Source organism: Siniperca chuatsi, linkage group LG3 (assembly GCF_020085105.1).
Source record: "Siniperca chuatsi isolate FFG_IHB_CAS linkage group LG3, ASM2008510v1, whole genome shotgun sequence".
Lineage (NCBI taxonomy): Eukaryota > Metazoa > Chordata > Actinopteri > Centrarchiformes > Sinipercidae > Siniperca > Siniperca chuatsi.
Genome location: NC_058044.1, coordinates 21,856,303 through 21,878,747, shown reverse-complemented (window position 1 = coordinate 21,878,747; position 22,445 = coordinate 21,856,303). Strand labels below are relative to the sequence as shown.

The 22,445-nt window shown below is 39.7% G+C and overlaps 1 protein-coding gene across 2 annotated transcripts in view; it reads right to left on the bottom strand.

Annotated features, from left to right (window-relative positions):
- Positions 1 to 22,445, bottom strand: part of LOC122874137 (phospholipid-transporting ATPase ABCA1-like) — a 41,497-nt gene that overhangs the window by 15,291 nt on the left and 3,761 nt on the right. For both annotated transcript variants that reach the window (XM_044191759.1, XM_044191760.1), the window contains exons 2-12: positions 21,473 to 21,581; positions 19,960 to 20,053; positions 18,390 to 18,531; positions 18,049 to 18,167; positions 12,917 to 13,038; positions 10,571 to 10,762; positions 8,468 to 8,557; positions 2,586 to 2,829; positions 2,308 to 2,447; positions 2,097 to 2,213; positions 742 to 936 (exon numbers count right to left, since the gene is read on the bottom strand). In XM_044191759.1, the coding sequence (XP_044047694.1) occupies positions 742 to 936; positions 2,097 to 2,213; positions 2,308 to 2,447; positions 2,586 to 2,829; positions 8,468 to 8,557; positions 10,571 to 10,762; positions 12,917 to 13,038; positions 18,049 to 18,167; positions 18,390 to 18,531; positions 19,960 to 20,053; positions 21,473 to 21,538 (1,521 nt within the window). In that variant the 5' untranslated portion in view covers positions 21,539 to 21,581. The remainder of the gene's footprint in view (positions 1 to 741; positions 937 to 2,096; positions 2,214 to 2,307; positions 2,448 to 2,585; positions 2,830 to 8,467; positions 8,558 to 10,570; positions 10,763 to 12,916; positions 13,039 to 18,048; positions 18,168 to 18,389; positions 18,532 to 19,959; positions 20,054 to 21,472; positions 21,582 to 22,445) is intronic.

Below are 22,445 nucleotides of genomic sequence, written 5' to 3'. Positions count from 1 at the left end.
CATTATTTATTAGAGGTACATCACAAGGCTTTTAGTTCACATGTACCAATGAACCTTGATGTTTATTTTATATGCATCTCAATCAAGAAATTCCCTGACACAGATAAATTAGACAACAATCGCCCATCCACTAGGGCATGAACTCTGATTAACATTTGGCAGGAGTTTAGGGGTGACTGTTTATCGCTAAGGCGTGGCTCTGGCATACTGACCGACTACGCAGAGACAGGGAGCAGTGATACACTCAGCATGGCAATGATTCGATTTGATGAGGGAAGGAAGGGGAAAGATCATTTGATTTCAAGACTTTTAATAGCCGAGCCGGGATCTAAATGCAGTTCAAAGTGCATTAAAAAACAAAAAAGATACAGGAAGATTTTGTAATGCGATGACCTATTTGGGCAATTACCCTTTAACCAATTTCCCCACTAGGTTATCTTTGGATCCTGACCTAAATGGAAGATATTGGATAACAGCTATTTTACAGACACAACTTAACACCCATACGCATTTATTGGCAATGTCCCTGAAAACAAGGACAGCCACACAGTAATATAATTTCACACATCTGCATATGCAGACTGAAATAGTCATGTGAAACCATCATAACATGCTGAAAAAAACGGACATCCATCATTTCACATATTTCATTGCTCAGAGTTTGAGAATATTGTTTTGTCTTTTTTTTTTTTAGTTATGTGTGTTGGTTTTTGGTGATGCATCCTGTGCTAACACACTCACCTCCATGAAGCGTGAGATGGTCTGTATGGCCTGGTCAGTTTCGTTGAAGACGTCTCTCCAGGTATAGGCGGATCCTGCAGGTCTTAGGTCCTCTGAGGCCTTGGACAGAAAGTTCGACATATCTGACACACGCCACTCAGTCCCACTGAGCTGGGCATTAAAGAACGCGGCACTGGCGTTATTCTGGAGCAGGGTCTGCAAAAAGGAAGATTCATATTGTTTATCATAGAGAATCAATGTACAATGTATGTTACAATAAAGAAAATCTAAAATGTTAAAGAGGATACAGATAAAGACAAAAACCTGACATTTACAAGTTGCTCAGATTCTTATTGTCACAAGACTTTAAAATTCTTATTAACCTTCTTCCTCTTGCACTGTAAAATGTATGTCAAACAACAGTGAAAAAATAAACTGTTGAATAATCACTGTATGTCTTTAGACTTGTTTAGTTTTGGGACCTTTATTACTGCTGCACTCTGTGTGTGTTTGTGCATGTCTTTGTGTGGCTTGTGGCCTATTTTGTGACCTATTTTACTGTCATTTGATTTTCTGAGATCGCTTTTCAAGGCTTTTCTTAAATCCATTATCTCTATTATCACGATTTCCTGTTTCCCAGACGGAAAAAAAGAAACTATTTTGTGACATACACAGGCTAAAATAGCAGACACAGCCATCTAATCAAATACTATACAAAACTGAATATTATTTAAGCCCTTTTATTTTCAAAACCTGTCAGCAGAACAAACAAATTCAAACAAATGGTGTTCATATGAAACCTGTCTTAAAGGGTGGTTCATCTCTGACCGGAACAGATATTTCAGTTTTTTCTCTTTGCACATTTTCAAAATGCATATAATTGTTATTCAGAGGTCCAGGACTCTTTATATACAGTTAATGGTCTCAAAAAATATCAAGTTATTTTACAGTATCACCTTTCACCACTAGGTGGAAGTGGTGCTTATGCATTATACATAGGAAAAGTGGAGTTGTGGCAAAAAACTGAAAAACACAACACGTTTCTAGCCATTAAGATCCATGTTATGAACTGCACAGGTCCAAGTACTTTAATCATCCTATGAAGAACCCACAAGAGGATAAACACATTTTGTGACATTCATGGTCAGTCGGATCTTTTGTTAATATAGTCACAACATGGACCCATACTGAAGTAGTCTGGGTGGTGACCACTACAGAAGCTTCAGAAGTTGTATGGTCCTTTCTTTGCAAGACACATAATTATACTTCGGTCACAGAGATGCACAGATTACTGTCTTTAAAACCCTCTTGTAAACAGGATGAAAACTGAGAACACAGCTCTGATGTGTGTACGTGTGTCTAGTCATCCCACTCACCCTGACCAAGTCCATTTCCTCGCCATTCTCCATGAAGTTCCAAACTTTGGGCCTCATCTCCTCCCACATCCCTCCAAGGTCCCTCAGCACGCCAAACTCCTGGAAGGTCTTATTAACCTGCGACACACAAACAAACAAACTCAGTCTCATTTAATGGGGCTTCATTTATGATTCTGAAGGGAGTCTTACAGACGAAAGGGGCCTGTTGTACCTCGTGGATGATTCTCCGTGTTGCTGGAGTATCTGGGGTGTACAGGATCTTCCCCATGAGCAGAGGCTTCAGAGCTCTCCAGATCATCCTGGAAATGGGGCTGGACTCCAGGCTCCGCATCATGTTGTTACAATAGGGAGCTGGAAAATAAACACAGAGACATTTCGTGTCACGAAACTTGTCTGTTTCCTATGATAAATGATTGGCAAGGACTCTGTGAAAAATAAATCTGATAAAAGTAAAAAAAAAAAAAAAAATAGATAGCTTTGGACACTTACTGGAAGAGTTGTCGTAAGCAGAGAGAGGTTCACTGTCGCTGTCGTTGCCATGGTTTCCGAACAGGGCTTTGTAGTTATTGTCTTCATACCAGTTGAGAGATTTGATTTTGAGGCCTCCTCCCTCTGGGTGTCCGCAGACAATACGTGACACAGCCTGGTACATTTGGTTTGGAGAGCCTGTGGCATTTTCAGTTAGATAAAGGATCTCCTTACGCATATCCTTCCAACTCTTCATACTGGAAAGCTGGAGGAGACACACACACACACACACACACACACACACACACACACACACACAGAAATGTTAGCATGATGATGGCTGGCTGATAGCTGTAAGTATATCATTTATATCAAGTCCAAATATTGATAAGCAAGGGGAGACAAATAAACACAGACAAATCTCGCATCGTCTTTTCACCGAAAGAAAAAAATAGCCAGGTTTAAAAAAACAGACAAAACAACAGGATTAAGATCCACACCAATAGCTCAACAGGAAAATCAAAACTCATTTTTGTAATGTTTGTTATGCATTTCATGTGTTCATTGGCCACACTAAATGCCCTGACATGCAGCCACTGCTGTACAATTGCTCCATGTGTCACAACATGTGTTCAAATGTTCTTCTTTCAGGGAATCTCACATGTCTCATATACTGTAACTCACAGTGTGAGAAGTGAAAATAATATGTCAACATTTTAAAGGTTATCTCAAAACAGAAGCAGCTTATATGAATCATGGTGTGTGTCGGAGTGTGAGATATTGTAGGTTTGAAGATATTAAAGGTTATCATTCGCACTATGAGTGCTATTCTAGACATGGAAGTCAAGTTTTGCACTGAAGGGTGGAGACACTTAGCACTTAGCCGCCTGCCTGCCTGAGATAAATGTGACTGCTGTTCCCAGTCCTATCTTCTCTGCATCTCTGCATGCACATGGTTTTGCATTTCTCTCTAGAGGAGAGGTCAGATAACTTGATAACAGGAGTGGGGTGTCACATGTTATCATTCTGTTTCTTACATAGAAAGCAATTATGATGATGTATGTTCATGGGGTTTCTTTGTCAAAAAATTCTCATTGCTCAAGGCTGAAAAAACTGGAAGAGTGCACTCAGTAGAGTAGAGTCTCCGCCAGGTATGTCTAGGGGCATGTGGGTGGGGAACAGGGAGTGTAGGGTAGGCTGTGTGTTCAGCGTGTATGCATGAGAGTAGTGGAATGAATGGGAGAAAGTGTTTTTGTATAGTATAGACTCAGTTTTCTTTAAGATGCATTGAATAGTGTAATGGTATTGTAACTGAGCTTCCTGGGTTTGCCTAACTGTATAAACTTAAACAATAAATGGGACGATAAGTCCAAACTTCAGATGGATGTGAGTTTATGTGACACGACAAAGGCCAAAATGTGGCCAGCATCAACCTAGGTAAGCCTTGTTTTTAGCCTAGCCGATTGCCAGAAATGCCTTTTTCTATGTCGTAACGCATATCTTAAAATGGCAAATACTGCTCAAAAGACGAAAGTCTAAGCTTTATGATAGCCTCAGTAAATAAAATAGGTTTTTCAAAAATTGTGAAACACCGCAACTATGAGATGTCCTTGAGCATACTTACATACAAATATTAGGCTGATGAGTCTAGTAGTATGCAAGATTAGCTGCAGACCAAATGCATGATCCCCTCCAGGCTAATGCCGGGCTGAGTTAATAACATAAAATTCTGTGGCCATGTTTACAAAATATGGCTCTTTGTCATATTCCTCTAGTCTTCAGAGAAACTGTCCTTGATATTCTATCAATACCAACTACAATCACTACTATAGTATATACTAAATTAACTATCACTCCAGCTATCTGTTACATCAGGCTGAAGGGAGCAGGGAGTTCACTATGGTTCACACGGGGGTTACTAAAGGTCAAGAGACAAGTCGCCACAAGTTCCCCATTAATGTCTCCAAACCGGTCATGGCTCACGCAATTATGTCACCAACTTGTGATCGGGAAGGAATGAAAAGAGGGGTTTTGTGTTTTTCGTGCAAGTAAAACAAAGAAAGTGTCGAAGAAAAGGGGAGCTTTTGTTTCCTAAGAGTGAACCACAGGATGTTACTTGGGCTTAGGCAAAGCTTGAGCTCTGTGTGTGATGGATGGAGGCTGAGGAAATCAGACCTTTTCCTGTGGTGAATATGTGAGGAGGTCAGAGATAGAAGACAGAAACTGCTAGACAGTGAAAGAAGGAAAGAAAGAAAGAAAGAAAGAAAGAAAGAAAGAAAGAAAGAAAGAAAGAAAAATCATATGAGTTGAGTATTGCAGCAGAGCAGGAGGTGGAAATGAGCGCAGAACAATGAGAGGTTACTATCGGTTGTTCTCCTAATAGGCAAACCTCCGCAGGCTCCACAAGTAGAGTGCTATTATACTGACAATTGTTACTGAGTACACACTCACTGACATACAAACACACATTCATGCAGGAAAAAAAACAGGATGAGGCACATGCATGGCTGTTTCAGAATCTTGCAATTCTCATTCTGCCCGTCAACAAGATATTCAACAAAAAGAAAGTAAGACTGAGAGAACGGTTGCGTCTCACATCACAGATGTATGCGGCTGCTTTGCAGCTGAGCCTGCAGCCACATCAAACTGTCAAATGCTTTTCTGCTTGTGCAAAGAACTGGGTGGGACAATAAGTGCGTGTGTGTTGCATATCTGTGTCTTTTTGTAGGTTACTTATGTACTGGTAAATATGCGTCTTTATTTCTGTATTGCCAGAGGATACAGTAGCTGCAAAAACAGAGCAATGACTGACAGAAATCTCAACCACCATTTTTTTTACTCCTGTTTTGGTGTCAAATGCCCGCACACACACGATATCTTCTAATGCAGGTTTTTTTGACTACTGTGTGCGTGTGAGAATGTGTGCTACCGACTCTGCCTGCCAAAAAAATTTTTAAGCATGTGTTGGTCTGTGCAAGTGATTATTAATTTGTCTGTGTGACTGAGTATATGTGTCATTTCCCTTGAGGCATAATGCCTGTGTTAACTTGGGTGACTAGGTGAGAAACACACACACACACACACACACACAGACAGGCAGGCAGCAGAAGAGGATTGTCCCAGAGTAACCTGTAGCAAAGCCTGTACGAGGTTACTAAAGTTCAAATTTCCACTCCAGCACACATGTATTTAGACCAGAGCAGCTCAGGGGCCAATCATAAATGAATTGGTAACATGAAAACATTTTAGCTACATCTATACCAGGCTGTTGCCTGAATATTATAAGACTTTAGAAAGGAATTAGTTTGTCCTGAGGTTACTAGAGTCCACTCCTGCTCTCTCTAATGATGTAAACCTCCTCAAAACAAATAATAATAATACACTGCTCAATGTAAAGCAGAAAAAGGCAAATAGGCGTTATAATAATATTGATGACAAGCATCTGTATAAAACCTTAAGGAAAATTAATAATAATAAATTAATAATCCTAATAATTAGTTAGAAATGTATTAGTTTTGATCTGGCTCAATTGAATTTAAAAACTGATCCAACCAGATATCAGGTTATAGATTTCTCCATGGCGACAGTGATCAGGTTTTGGAACAGAGAGGTTACTAAAGTTTATTCACACACTCCCTACCACTTTGCTATGCAACCGCTTAAGCTACTTAGGAAAAACAATACAAAGAAGATAAAAGTCACTAATGTCTCTGAGAAGCATGTTGAATAAAATTAGAATTAATACATTTTAAAAGTATTCATTTGGCAGGGTTGTCAGGGGAGGAAAGGAATAACCTGTTTTTCCTTAATTACCATCAATTATAATGAAGGCTTTAGCATAAATTGTTGTAACTGCCTGAGTGAGTGGGAGTCCAGATTATTAGTGTTCAAATCTCCGCACTGCCAGCCTCCTGAGCTAAACAAAATAATCTACTTACAAACAGAGAAGAGGGTTTAAAGAAAATACAGCAACTAATTAGGATTTAACAAAAATAATTCAATAACCTGGAACACTATTGACTTTAACTGAGAAATTAGAGAAGTATATTCTATTGGTCACAACTTACTTCATTCTGTTAATGAAGATTACGTAAATTTTGCGAGGACCTTTGCAAGAGCAAGGAGGAAAATCTGCCACTTTTTGCCACAAGTGCAACTACACTTGTTTCAGACTTTCTTGGACCGCCATTTCCTTGATACTAGTACTGATAAATGTGGATTTATTCTGCCCCCGTTCAAGATATTCTAGAAAATTACATAAATAGGGCTGTCTAAGTGCATGGAAAGTTCGCTCCACGGTCAGAATTTTGATGTGGCTTGACACATGGCTGACAATGTGAAAAGGAGTGTTTTCTTGACCGCTGACTGAAAAGACATTTTGAAAATACATTATCGCTGTAGTTCTTTTGCCTTCCAACAGTGATAAACCCTGGATTGAAAAACAGGCTGCAGATGATTACTGGTTAGGGAGGAGAGGTTACATGAGTTAATTTCTCCACTCTGCCAGCCTCATACCTCATCTACCAACCAGCTAAGTGAACCCATATAATCTGCCTCAAACTAAATAATACACCCGGAAGAGGAGTGATTTCTGTTAACAACAAAATAATCAGTGAATATGCCACTGTGCGTTGACATGTCGTACCTGAAGTACCAGCAGCGTAAAATAAGGAATATAAAAGATCAACAAGAGCTGGTTCAGAAGCAAACAAAAACATGACCTGGGAGGAAATTGTGCAAGAATGATTTTGGTTAACATTGTTCCACTTTTGTCTTTTACATGGAGACATGTTTGTCTGCCCTTTCATATAGTGCAAAGCAAAAAAGAACTTGATTTAGTAGAAAGGGGATAAAAAGGATTGATGAAGGTTGCAACATTAGTGGTTGAGGACAAAAAAAAAGAGGTCATTGATGTTTTTACAGCTGCTTAGACAGGAAGCGCTACCACACCCGTAAATGTACACACACACACACACACACACACACACACACAGCTGGGTCTTTATGTTTTGCCAACTCAGCAGAGCAGGAGCCTGAGAGAAAGAGGGTCATGTTGCGTGTGTGTGTTTGCACCACTGTCTGCTGCTCCACTCCTTTCTCACTAGAGCTCACACTGGGTTACATTAGCTTAGGCCAGGCACCAGGCACGTGAGTGTGTGTGCATGGGATCCTACACTGTGTTTGTATGCGAGACAGTGAAGACAGAGCTCCTGGTTGTTGGCTGAGTAAGGCTCTTGTGCTAGGAACATTTCACACAGCCTGGTTGTTCTCATCTAAGCTTTAAAATGCTACAACAAAGTTAAAAAGCCCTTATTAACATGGCTGAATGCTGAAAAACAAGACCTGTATTGGCACTTAACACTCAGCTGACCTTGAGGACCACTGTGCAGTTAAAATGCGTCAGTCTTTTTTTAATCATGCAACCAACTTTCACAAATCTCTTTTCTATTACAATAAAGCAGTGTGCCATAATTCTCTACTCTGTGCTCTACTCTTCCCTTTTTCCTTTTAATTGACATTATTCAGGAGCACCTGCGCTGCTGTTTGCACCTGTTAAAACCACATAACACTTCCCAAGTCAAGTTTTTATCAGAATGTGCTTTGAATGATCTGAAATCAGTGAGTGTACCCTTATATGTGTTAATATTGTCAGTATGGCCCTGTCCCAACTCCCCAAACTTGCACTACTGCTACATGTGACCTGTGTGTACAATAAATGAACCGAGAGCTGATTCTTGGTAATAATTGATTTTATTCACAAATATTACTACTGAAGACCAAACTTTGGAAAGAAATACATCAGTAGTCCTGTCTGTAATTGTTATAACATGTGTGGGTTGTGTTCTCTTTCTCTGTGTGTGTGTGTGTGTGTGTGTGTGTGTGTGTGTGTGTGGTGTATCTACCTCCACGACCAGCGCTCCCAGGCTCTCCAGAAGATTGTCAGTTGCAGCTGAGACTTCCTGAACGACTTTGGGGTCCGACCTCACATCCTTCTGTTAGAGAGAAAGGGCATCATTACTGTGTTGCAGAGATTTTACACTTGTTACATTTTTAGTTTGTGTGCACAATTAATACATGATGGGAAAAGACATACAATGAAACATACAATAAAACTAAACTGATTAAATGAAGTAAATTCAGGTATAGAAAAATATAAATGTAACTTATGCTAATATTCATGTGTTTTAAGTAAACAACATATAATTTATGACAGTTACTTGTTATTGTCTTCATCTTCTATATTATTATTTTTAAATTTATTATACATTACTATCCATTGCCATTTAGCAAATTTCTAATTATCTTATTTATGTTCTTATTTGTTATTTACTATGTAATATTGTATTTTGAAACTTCTCTACAGGTATCATTACAGTTTTCCTTTGTGTGTTTTCTCTCATATGACATGATGTGAGGTGAGAAGGGAAGGAAAACTGTGGTAAAGGAGAGGTTGGAGAGAAAGAAAAAGGAAAAACACTGGGGTCAAAGGACAACAGGTCAGCGTGGCTTTGACCTCCTATGTTCCCGTCAGTCAAACTGCTGCATGTGTGCGTGTGTGTGTGTGTTCTCGTCTATCACACTGAGCTGTCAGCTGCTGGAACGTCTGACACTCGATGAAGCACAGGTGTCACTGAAGACAGAACAGACGTCAAGGAAGAGAGAAAGACACTGTCGCTTTCTAGTATGTTCTCTCTCTCTCGTTTGCTCACTCCTCTGTCTCGTGTTCTCTTTACCTAACGGTTTCTCTCCCTCTCTCTCTAACACACACATACACCCACACAGAGTAACTAAAGGGAGAAAGTGGGGTTATGCAAGAGTTCTGTTCTTGCCCTCACTTTTTACACAATTATGTTACTTTTGGAAAGGAATTTCCATTCTTGCATCAGTTTATTAACATTTGGACACTTAGTTTCTATAAAGGACAACATGAGTTTTTGGATGAATCAGGTCCACAGTGAGCCAGAAAATGATTTCATTCTCATATCAACAGACAAGAGAGCAGCTTTCCTAATCTCTTTAACAGCAAAACAAACACAGCAAGGCTCTAGGATATTGAACATTGCTGACTTGATTTATTTTAACAGTGATGATTTTTGAAAGACATACTGTCTCTCTTCCTTTGTCTGTTTCTCCCTCTAAAACTCAGTACTACACAACACAATATTTGTTTCACCTCTTGCCATCCTTCACCATTGTGACTCACATTTAGGGTCACAGGTTTTATGGGAGGGAGGCAGGCTGTTCGGGAAGATACAAGCAGAGCAGAGGTGACGCCGGACAGGGAAGGGAGGAGAGAGGCGGAGGTAAAACGAGTAAAGAAAACAAGGGAATACAGACTGCACAAAGTTTCATAGTAAGCAGAAAAGACGAGGGATACATGGATGAATACGGGGATCTGGCTTTGATTGGTGATTTCATGCTAGGCCTATACAAACCGTGATTTCTCTTGTCACACAATATTTGCGTCACAGTCAATGGGTTCCATTTAGCAGTCACAGTAAAATGACCTTAAAAAGCAATTACAATAAGTCTCGGAACTGCAGAGGCAACCATCTCCCATGTGGATGTGTGATTGCATTTGTTCTTGTATATCTATCTGTGTGTGAGTGTGTGCACTTGTTCATGATGTCCCAGCTCATATTCTGAAAACACCCAATGAAAACCAGTGTTTAAAGCAAAAAAATAACAATAGCTCCCAAAAATTTCTGCTTGTAAAATGGAAGGGACAATATGTTGTTCCCAAACAATATATGACTCCCAGTTGACAGAAGAATATTGCACTTTCTGGGAATATCTTTACTAATACAACCTAATCTTGCTGACATTGGAGAACACCCAACTATCTAGCGGTGAAGCAACACAGGAACCTATGAAAATAAGATCCATGTTAAGAATATTTCATTATCTTTTAATTTAGTAGCCGGGGTTTTGATTGTGGTGTTAAAATTCAAATCCATTGTGAAGCTCCAAATGGTTAGTGTGTTTGACTCAACGCATAAACTCACCCGAATGGGTTTGAAGAAGTCTAAGTTGGACAGGAAGTGGCTTTGGGCATTGTTTAGCCAATCACTGGAGGACTTGCAGATAATTTCTTGCGTCAGACGGGACACATTACGGTCAGCAATGTGAACAAACTCCTCCAGTGGCGTGGTGTTACAGAGGTCTCTGAGATGGAAGCCGAAACCTTTAGTCAGCACCTGGGCAGAGAAAAGAGAGCACAGCGGTTCAGAAAGAGTAGAGAATTATGAAAACACATGTTTGCTACATACTATGAGAGGACAGAGGAGGAGAGAAAATATCCAGTTGTGACAACATAGTGGCACAAGGGACTGATCTCCGTCAAGATTGATTCATTATATGGCCCCTCTTCAGTTTAAATAAACACTACACAATAAATGTTTTACTTTTAAACATACAACAAACAACAAAAGAGCAGAGTGTCCTGCCAATAAATATTATTAGTACAGACAATCCAGTCAATAATTTCTATTTCCCTTCCAGGTGCACAGTAATACTGCAGTAATATGTGGTGAGCAACATTGTTTCGTGTTTCATCATCGTCCCCTTGGTGGTTGTTCTTGACTCTTTAAAGATCGTTATGTATCAATCTAAAAAAGTTACATTCCTAAAACATGACCATGAGAACAAAACAATGATGCTCGCACAAAGATATCACTTAGCAACCGCGAGGGAAAGAAATGTCATGAATGTCAATGCCAAGGACATCTTCAGCAACGGTTTTTGGCAAGAAATGTAATCCAAATAAAACTCTATTTCTGGTGAAAAAAAATGCTATATTATTATTTTGCTTTTTTTACATAAAATGACCTTTGTCATTTAAATAAATGCTTTTCTTCCCCTAAAATGCTTTAACACATTATTTGGAAGAGGAAGCACAGCTGTGCCCGAGCACGGGTGGAGTAACAGAGTCAAGATGTGTGTATACCACTGTGTGTGTGTTTGTGTGTGAGTGACTTATCTAAAAATGTCCTTGACTAGTCTATGTTATGCCCTCATGTCGATCAGACTAGAAGCTGTACACGCACATACACACACAGTCACTGCTGGTAATCTTTTCAGTGGAAAAACATTAGGGCTTACAGCAGTGACTTTGGGAATCATACTAATCATCCAATAGAGAACTCAAAACTTATTTTTCCCTTCAGAGGTTTTTATGTTTATGTTTATTTATTTGTGTGTTTGCTCTCGTGCATCTCATTGCTGCAAAATAACTGTCAAACAATTGATAAAATGACTGTCATTCCATATAACAAGGGACACAGCAATAATAAGCTTCCCTTAATTTTCACTCCTCTCCTTAAATAATCTACCTAATGACCTTTCTTGACTAATGGATAGTCATCTTCTCTGATCAATAGATGGGAGAAAGGGAAGGGTGAATCAGATGGTGAATCAGCCTCTATATCTGCACGTGAGGAGAAATGGGGTGGGGGGAAGAGGAGTGGTCATGTGACAACAGCCCTCCAATTGCAAAGCAGGGATGATGTGATGGGCTGGGTTGGGAGCTGTTGTTGAGGTGGACCAGGGTAGCCGAATCAGTCAATGTATATGTGTGTGATATTGGGTTATACAAATAAACTGGATTTGGTGTGTGTGTGTGTGTGTGTGTGTGTGTGTGTGTGTGTGTTAATGTGTCTTTGGGGTTGCTGTGAAATACATCATCATGTCAGCTAGAAAAGAAAATGATGCACAGGAAGAGAGGAATGAAATCAAGAGCGAAGGAGATAACAATAACTCAGAAGGCCAAGACTTGAGTGAGAATAATGGGAACCAGGAAAATTAAAATGGGATGGGACTAAAAAATGAATCAAAGTATAGAGTTGAAAGGAAAATAGAAATATTATATTTGAAAGAGAATTAGATTTTCTTTTTGTGGGAGAAAAAATATAAGGAAGAGACAGACATGAGGGTGGCTTTTGGTGTCCAACAGCCTCCAGAACCACCCACAGTGATTTTTCTGCCGGGTATTAAGGGCTTAGCTGTGGCCCAACAGAGACTGTCAAGCCAAGGTCATTGGATTTATCCACGAGCACTGTGGCCAGGGGAGTGTGATTATCTCATATGTGAAAAAGACTAAACAAAAAGATTGTACACAATATGATACTGTACTGTTGTCTGCTTTGGCAGCTGGTACTAGTGGAGGCCTGTAACATGTGGTTTAAGCATTTAATTCACAATTTTTTGTCTTAGAAACTCTCAAACCCAATCAGTGTCTTATTATAATTTACTGAATAGGAAATTTTGAAGCATGAGAGAGGAGGGTTTATTATTAAATGTGTGGTATGTGGATTTAAAAGGGGCATTTTAGTAAAACAAAAAAAATATTCTACCTTCTCCAGATTGACGTCAGCCTCCACTATCTGCTTCAGCGCGTGATGAGGAAGTGAGGCGTTGTGGTGCAGGAAGTGGGAAAGGGTCTCATTGTCTCGCAGAAAGTCCTTCAGCTTGAAACCTAGAAAAAAAACCATAGAAGCATTGCATCAACCAACTATGAAACACAAAATCCTCTTTGATAAAAAAAGACATCTTTATTTGGGGGTTGATATCAGTACCAGGACTCACAGCAGTGTTCCCAGCGTGATATACAGTAAAATTCCATTTATTTTCCACTGTGAAGTTGAAGGCTGCAAACTACTTCCTGTGACTGCTGGTCAAATTTCTCAAAATTCACAGATTTTCCTTTTCCAGAGTATACCTCTTAAAATTCCTTAATCTTCCAGAAACTGTATAACCAGTGGAAGTGCAAGAACTCCATGACTGAATTCTCACAATATCTAATACATCGATAATTAGTGGGCTCACTGAATGAAACGATTGATTCCAAATCAAATAATATGTTTAATACTGATAACTTCACAAACACAGACACACACTCTGTGTGTCCTCTGTGCACTCTGAGAGTGTTTTGTACTTCTGCTGCATTCCAAAGAAGTCAAACCATTTCTGAAACTGGCCTGAGTCAGCTGTGTGGTTGCACGCACGCTCACAGACACACACACACACACACACACACACACACACACTGCCCTCTTCTCCTCAGCTCTTAGTTTTGTACTTAGCCGAGGTTACTACAGGGCATTCCACTTTGGTCCAGATACTGCCTACCAGGCTTCCTCTCTCTTTCTCCTTAAATTTCACCGTCTCGACCCTTCACCTATTTTTCTGAGCCACTTTTTGCCCGTTTTCTCACCATCCAGTCACTAGTTGTACTAGGTGTCCTAGACTTTGGGTGAAACTAGTTAAGAGGAATCAGGAATAGCTTCTGCAGCCCACAGCATGCCAGTGCACAGCAGACTGTTATTTTGGTTATTAACAGCGCTGTCTCGATCTGTTGTGTAACTGTATACTTTTATGTTAGCATGGCTTTATGCATCAAACTGATTATTTCTTCTACTCCCCTGGGTTATTAAGATAAATATATTTTACAAAGAATGGATGATTACTGCTCTGCTCCACTCAATTGTGTCTCTCTAGTCTGTTCCCAACTTAATAATGCTAAGCTGAATCTTTATTGCATATTTTAGAAGATCTTCCTATCTTCCCCCCATCTTCCCTTCTCTTCCCTTCCTTTCATATCCAGTAAATCTTTATCTACTTGCTATCAGATGTCACACACAAACAGGAAACATTTTGCTTTAAGTGAACATCCCTTGGGAGGAAATGAAAGAGAACAGTGTGTTTCTGTGCGTTGAGGGGGCACACGTGTAGTGTTGCTCTCCCCTACTGCCTCCATGGCTGTGCACCAGAGTGTGTGCTATTTGGGTTTGAGGTGTGTTACCATTCCTGCTCTCCATGGGCCTCAGTGCATGTGTGTTCATGTGTGTGTAATCGTGCACCTGTGTCTGCGTATACGTGTGTGACAGCATCTCACAGGGGTGAACAACTAGGGAGTGCTAATAAGGTCTAATCGGTGCCCCAGTAGGAAATTACAGCTCCCATGGTGCATTGCATCCAAAGGCCCTAGAGGACAGACCAGACTGGATGGTGCAACCTTGTTAAAATGGAAAGTCTAGCAGTCCTTTGTGTAGTCAGCAAAGTTGCTTGCGTGCTTCTCTGTGTGTATTTTATTCCTTGCTTTATCTTATCTGTGTGTGTTTGTCCTTATTTGCACTGCCTAAGTGGTCTAAATCCCCTGGGTTATCATGAACAGAGAGGTTTTTTGAAGTAAGACAACGTAAGAAGTAACTAACCTTATTTATGTTTGTGTGTGCTGGATACTGGATAAGGGCGAGTCCTACATAAACACTTACAAGTCTGCACATGCTCCTGGTGGTGCTTATCCTGTTTTAAATTAGACAACACTGACATCACACGCTTCGCAACCAGTGTCTTCACTGGTCAAACTAGTCCATAAACAGGCTGTGATCTCTGTGGAACCACATATTCCCAAATCTACACATCCACAGCTTGGCTAACAGGCATAACTTAGAATTACTGAATGCCAAGTGTCTTTGCAGTCTGATCAACAAAAGATGGCTGCTGCATTCTGACAGCAGTGAAATCAGCCCATAAAATGGCTGTGTAATGGGTGGACTGTTAAGTACTGTTTTGATGTAGAGAGTTGGAGAAACAAATAACTTGACTGTGTGTAAGCTGTTTGTGAGAGACACAGATTTTTAGACCATCGAAATCAGGAACCTTCAAGAGAAACGGAAACACAGTTAAATTCAGAAGTCTCCATTTTAAAACATCAGGCTCAGACACACCAAGCATTTGAAACAAATTGAGTCTTTTATAGCAGCCAGCTGGATAAAATATGATGGTGGTGAACGGCTAAAAAAGTAAGATGTTCTCCTCTATTATGCAAATCCACTTTCAGCTTCACTGTGAAGACAGGTGGGAAGAGCTGAACATTGACAATCAGACCGTATATGTCTCTCATCCATTTATCTATTTGGCATTAAGAAAACCTTTCTCCTCTCAAATGCTGCGTGACTCTTTTCTTCAAATATTCAAAGGTCTGTTGACTTTCTTCCTTTCATCTATCTGTCAGAGTCATTCTGAACTATCTCACAAGGCAGAAATGCATTAGACCTGATGAAATGAAAGTATGTCCTGTTTGATTTATCTAGTTATACTATGGGGGGAAAAGGTCATCCCTCTTCCTGGCCCTTCACAGTCTCCCTTCCCTGTCAGTGTAAATCTCATTCGCTGACCCCGTCAGCTGAATTATTAACCGACACGTGAGGGGCTCCACTCAGCTTTTTGGTCCATGCTGTTATTCCTATAGCGCCGCTTGGCATTAGCAGAGCTGTTTGTTTTCTCCGGCATCATACATGACTGTCTGCATGCTACATCTGTGCATTCCCTCATGTGGACAAAGACAAATACAGAGTGGAATGTGGGAATGAGCACTATCAGACTGCTGTGCATTTAGAAATCAATAGTGATCAAGTGCACAGATGTTATGAAGCCTCGTTAAAATAATAAACAAGCCTGAATAAAAAAAGAAAAATCAATGCAGACCCCTGACTCTGTTCATTCCAATTAAAATGTAATGATCCACAGAAAGTAGATCTGTTACTGGGCTCTACTGTATACTGCTAACAAGATGGACAGGAAAGACAAAAAGAGAAGAGGACATCCTATACCACACAATAAAACTGAGACATTTTTACCATTAACAATAAATATAACATATTTTCTTTTAATTTGCTCTGACATGTAATCTCGCTCCTTTTTCAGGCCAGTCTATGCTCTGTAGGGCCATTGCATAACGTACGGTACCTCTGGGCTAACAGAGTGAACAACAGCCAAAACAACAAGAACCTTGATTGTTCTGCTTTGTTGCATAATTTTTTGATGGTACACTCAATTTACCCTTACATTAGTGTCTGATGTGAAACCAAGCTAATACCCCTTTATTTATAGAAACTAAATGGACTGATTACCACATGTGTATCAGAGAAATATTGCTGTAGCAAGGCAACACTAATGGAACAAACAAAAGGACATCCAGTCTTATTAGACTTTCTCATTACGGCTTCAATTCATTTCATCAGGTCAGTAGTTACGTCATTGCTGTTTACTGTTCCTACACTCTGTCCTGTAATGCCCTTTCTTGTGTTATTATCCCCCATTTTATACAGTATTAATGTTTTTTCATAACGTCATTACACGTTGTCCGTTTTCTTTTTGTCCTTGTTGTCTTTGTACAAGTAGCCGGCTGGGAAAATGCTCCCAGCATGCCTCCCATGTCAGAGAAATGGGTATTGAATTAAAATGAAAAAATCCTTTTTACTGAGCAAAGTTAATGTGTTTGTGCAACTTCTATTCAAGTGAAGCAAAGTAAGTGCAGAGTTCAACACAGCCCCCTTTCCTATTTTCAGGTTGCTTTGACCGACTCAACACAGTGAGTGCTCAACAAGCTATTTTAGAAAGATGACCTTTCTCTGCTCGACAACAGCCAAGGTCATGATGATGAACCTCACCCTCTTTCTCTTTCAAAATGTTGCTCAACCAACCTCAGTACTAAAATTTAAGATAAGGATTTCATGCGTCGGTAAAACTGACAGCAGAGCCAGCAGAACAGCTTGACTTTATCCCGTCTGTGACCTGGTCCTCACAGACAGGAAGTAGCAACATTCCAGTCGGAAAAACTCAGCCTTTTCTACCAGTGATTGTACAGTGACTGTCAGGGTGGTTTTCCTGTCTTGCACCACCACTACTGACATGTAGTAACAGAGAAGTCCAACACCCACTGGCCTTTGGGAGATGGGCCCACCGCAGCTGGTGGGTAGTGATAAGGAAGGGACACGTTACACTCTCAACAAGACTTTGAGCTAACATCAGCTGCTACGCAGCAAAAGTGACCTTGACAAGTCACTTTTCTAATCTGTTTGTTGTTAATTTATTGATCTGCATGATTCAAGCTCCATTCACTTTGTACTAAGTGAGTGGCATGCCTCACTCTTTACAGAGATTACAACTACATTGGAAACAAGTATCTTTCACTTAGCAACTTGTTAACGTTGTCATTTTTGAAAGAGATGGGGCTTTTGGGGAGACTTAAAAATAATGTCTTGGAATATTTCAACATATAAGACAAGACTAGAAAAGAAAGAGGGCCATTTTGTGAGACTACCATTTCAAGAAGCTGAATTGTTAGTAGACTGAACAAACTACAATATACTTTGTTTTCAATAAAGGATTAAAAGATAATCATCAAGATTCAATATTGTGACAAAAACTACTTCTTGTTTTTTGGGGGAACAATATGTTTTCTTGAACCTGAATATTTCCCAGAGCTGAAGCTCAGAAGCATTAACAGAAATGTGTGAATAAACTGTAGGTGTGAGTCACTGATAGTTGAATCATATCTGCATATGCAGTTGTGTAGGAGTGTTCCTTTGGATGAATGGGTGATCAATGTGAATGAGTGGGTGACTGAACTGATCAATCAGTTGGTCACTGAAAAATTATTATTATTATAACACAAAATAAATCAAAGATATGTCCTTACGAGCAGTGTTCTTCTGCAGCTTCTTGAGGGCCCTCAACAGTTCCCTGTAGCCCTCGTAGCTTTTATCATTCTGAGTGTACAGCAGGATCTTCTTGGCATCAGTGAACAGACGGGAGATTCTGGTGATGTTCGCAGGGACAAGAAAGAGGCACAGATTAGACATGCTGCTTCACATCCCTTGAGAATTCAAAGGCTGAGAGGATCTCTTGTCAATTTTATTAAAGAATACATTTTGTGAATGAATCAAAATGTTTAACTTGATAAAAGATTGAATAATATTAAGGTTGCATTAACAGTGCATTGGTATAACTATGAATCAGCAAGAGGGCCATGTTACTCACATAGAATCGTTGAAGTTTCCCACCACCCCAGGGCTCTCGCCAGGAGTAGGATTACGGAAGCAGGGGTTGTTGGCGTTACAGATGATGCCTTGTACCCAGGGCAGGGTACCCGCTGAGGGCATGGCCTTGTTAGGGAAATGGCCTGGAAAGGAAAGGCATGCCATAACATTTTTATGACTAGTTTTAAATTTGGACTTAAATATGAGTAAAACAGAAAAAAATTCCAGACATCATTAGGCCTCACTGGAGAATATTGATAACCAGTAGGGTATTTGTCATTCTTGCAAATCAGATTAATCCTTCCATTTTAAGAGCATTGTCTCAGTAGCTAGTTTTCCACAAACAAACCTTAACCCCTAAAAGTATTCCACTGTGTGTAGTAATTACCCAGGTCAAGAGACATTTTTGCAGAACTAGGAACCATCCGAAAGAGTTGTTACATTTCAAAAAATTATAATATAACCCATGCAAACCATAACATATAGACCATCGGCACAACTGCCTTTCAAATCAGCTTTAGAAAGCACTGACATTATCTTTACAATTGTTTGTACTCTTAAAAGCTAACTTAACTGCTGCAATATGCTGAGAATAACTAGCTATTATACTGAAAAGATAATTATAGAGGGCGAGAGGGGGGTCAGGAGGTTGACCCACATCTTTGGTCTTCACTGGGTTAACTGGGTTCGGATTGACTGTCATTTTGCTCCAAATAGGGGAACTAGTTTGGTGGTCAACAAAACGACTATGACTAGATGCAAGCTTATAATGAATACATAACTACACTTGATTTGTTCAAAAGTAGGTGTGTGTAAGTCTGCGCATGTGTACAAGCACGGACCTGCACCAACTTTTCTAAAATCCCTTCTGTGGAACTGACTCACCTGCAACTCATCCAGGAAATCACATGCACAGAATAAAAGCATCAAACCCATCTGAATAAAATAAATAAACATGAAGATACCTGTAGGATTTCAATAAATAAAAAATATATCTCTTGGGAAACTCTGTTGCAGGTACCTGTTTTCCTTCCTGAAAGTGCTTTTGACCAGTAATAATCTTATTGAGTTCAAAAGTGGTCAAAGTTGTGAAACCAGTTCTGCTGACGAATTAAACTGCAATTCCCTTTTCCAGGAGCTAAACGTCCTATCACACGTTCACACAGTGCAAACCAATATTGACAAATCCAACAGATCCTTCTGTGACAATAACAGGGAGGAAACCTTGGATGACAAACATTGTGATCATTCCAAGAATCAAGAGGCAAACACTAAAAATAGGCAGTGTCTTATACTCTATTGTGTTTGCGGTAAAAATAAAATGGCAATAAATTAACAATTCTCAGACTTTGCATGAAAAATCATAAGTAACTCCTCTATTTTTGTGTATAATTTTATTATTCTGAGGAATTCAACTATTTTTATGTAACATCTGCAGTTTCTTTTACACTTCAATTGGTTGAAACCTGAAAGTCTCAAAAAAGTAATAAAACTGAATTCTTGTATTAGATAATGAAAAATGTTTTGTCAAGTACCACCCTCCCTCCCTCACTCTCTCCCTGTCTGCTTACATTCATGTTGCTCGTAGGGTGGATAATGTATTCGGACTGAGATCAGGATGAAAAAGATGAAAAGGGGCCAGATGATCTCAATCAGCAGCTGGATCTAAGACAGGGAGACAAAAAGTATGATGACAGAAGTTAATCAAGCAAGCAAAAAGGCTTTACATTCTTGGGAAATAAAACATTCATGAAACAAATGAGTTAATCATCCCAAAACAGTGAGTTTTCCTCTGTGCTTTGCAGTATTTGTGTATTTTCAGTTCAACTAAGGTAATCTCTACTGCTTTAGAAGAAAAAAAAACCCCATCGTAAGTTGTGTGTGTGTGTGTGTGTGTGTGTGTGTGTGCGTGTGTGTGTTTGGAGGGGGCTGTCAGCTGTTGGCCTTTGTAATAGTAATCCCACCATGAGTCTGGGTAAAGTATATGGGTTAATAAGGGGACACAGAGCGAGACAGAGAGAGAGGTCTGCAGGGTTTAGAGGACTCTGAGTTTGTCCATCTGTTCCATATGGCCCCTCTACTTCAGCTGCCTGTGTTTCAGCCTTAACCAGCATGGCAGACATGCAGCGTGGGGATAAAGAATAAAGACACTGCACTGTATCACTTTGTTGGAAATAACTGGACTGAATGTCAAGCGGCCACAGCCGTCACTTTGAGGAGAGGTTTCTGCTTGATGGTCAGATGGTTTAATTGTATGCAGATGAGCCTCCTCACATATAAAGACGCACTGTCCTACAGCTTGGAACTGAATTTGATTTACATAACTTTGAGTGTGTGGGCATTAAGCAGCACAAGATGGTAACTGGACAATGGACCTGACATGTAAATGTGTCATCATCACATCTTTGACTGACTCATAGTAATCTGTAAACTGTAATGCTTTTCAGTCCAAGTGGCTCGGAGGAGAATGACATCATTTCCATTGTTGTGGGCTGCATATGCATTAGAACCAGAAACATAAATAAATAAATAATCTAGAAGGCCTTTGTAATGCCCTTATGATAAGTCATGTGGTACTGGAAAAATCAACTCTGATTCAAAGTCGATCTATTGAAAATGTGACTGAGACAAAGCATTCAGGGGAAATTATACAAAAGAACAGGCACCCCTCCATTTTGCTTTTTTGTTGTATTTTGTGGACTGACCTAGAAATGTGCTTATTAGCACAGCTAACATCAAACAAGAAGACAATGCAATGTAAGCCAAAGGCTCTGCCTAGCAGCATACATAACTGAATACTGTATGTGACACTGAGATGTGTGAAATTAAAACTGAAACATAAAAAAGGTATATTTTTTCTTTGTGGAGCATAATTAAAATCAAATAAGCAAAAATAATACAGCATGGAAGAGTGAAAACCTCTGTTCTAAGAAACAATCATAAGGAATGGAAAATATTTTCTTTAAAAAGGAATAATAAAATAGATAAAACAGATAACAAACAAATAATTTACTGTTTACTGTACTGTGTACTCATCCAGTCCATTATTCTTATGAGTCAGTCATTTGAAGCACTCCTACTTACAGTCTGTCTCCGTCGGTAGGTGAAGTTCTTCCAAAGCAGTAAACCCAGTTGAGTGGAGACTGCCATGTTGATGTCGTCCCAACCTCACCGAGCACACTCCAGCTCCTCACTGTGTGAACCCCAAAAGACGAAGACAGAGGGTCAACCACTGCAAACTTGTACATGAACAACAGGCAAAACTAGTGCTCACAAAGTTAACAAACAACACTTTCCTCACTGTGACAATGCCACAGATTAAACACCGTCAACTAACTAACCCTCAACAGTCCAGCTTTGTTCCTCTGGAAAAAGACATGGTGTACAAAAAAAAATCGGAAATCCCGCATACATTGATGCACAACACTGATGTAAAAACAGAACAGAAAGTCGTGACATCAGTAAACCATAACCAGGGACATGCGACCGTACCAAATATGGCTGTGATTTCCAGTTGGTCATGCCACAATAGGGAATAAAAAGCAATGAAGAGTCTGAGAGAGAACTATTCGTTATAAAAACACCACATCATCAAGGGAAAAGAAGCAAATAGGAACACAACACGTTTTACCTGGCTGCTTATTATCCTCATATTCTAAATGATAACTGTTAAAACAAAAATACAGTAAATTGCCATAAGAAACAAAAAATCATCACTGACAGAAATAATCATGACAACAGATTCACCTATTGAACAAAACTGTTTCACTCTGACACGCAGACCAGCCAGAAGTACAGCAACACTCAGCAAATGAAGTCGACTGATGACTGAAGAAGGCTGCTTCCACTGCAGATTCAGATCCACTTGATGTAGACTCATCTGTCCAAAGGTCGAGCTACAGTTAAACTGGGAGGATGAGTGGGTGGTGGGCAGTTTTTATGTGGTGAAAGTTGTTGGTAATTCTTTTATTGTCACAATTTTCACCCTTTTAACACCTCGGTATCACACACACAATGCTACATTTGATGTAAATGTTAAAAGACAACATCACTTTAG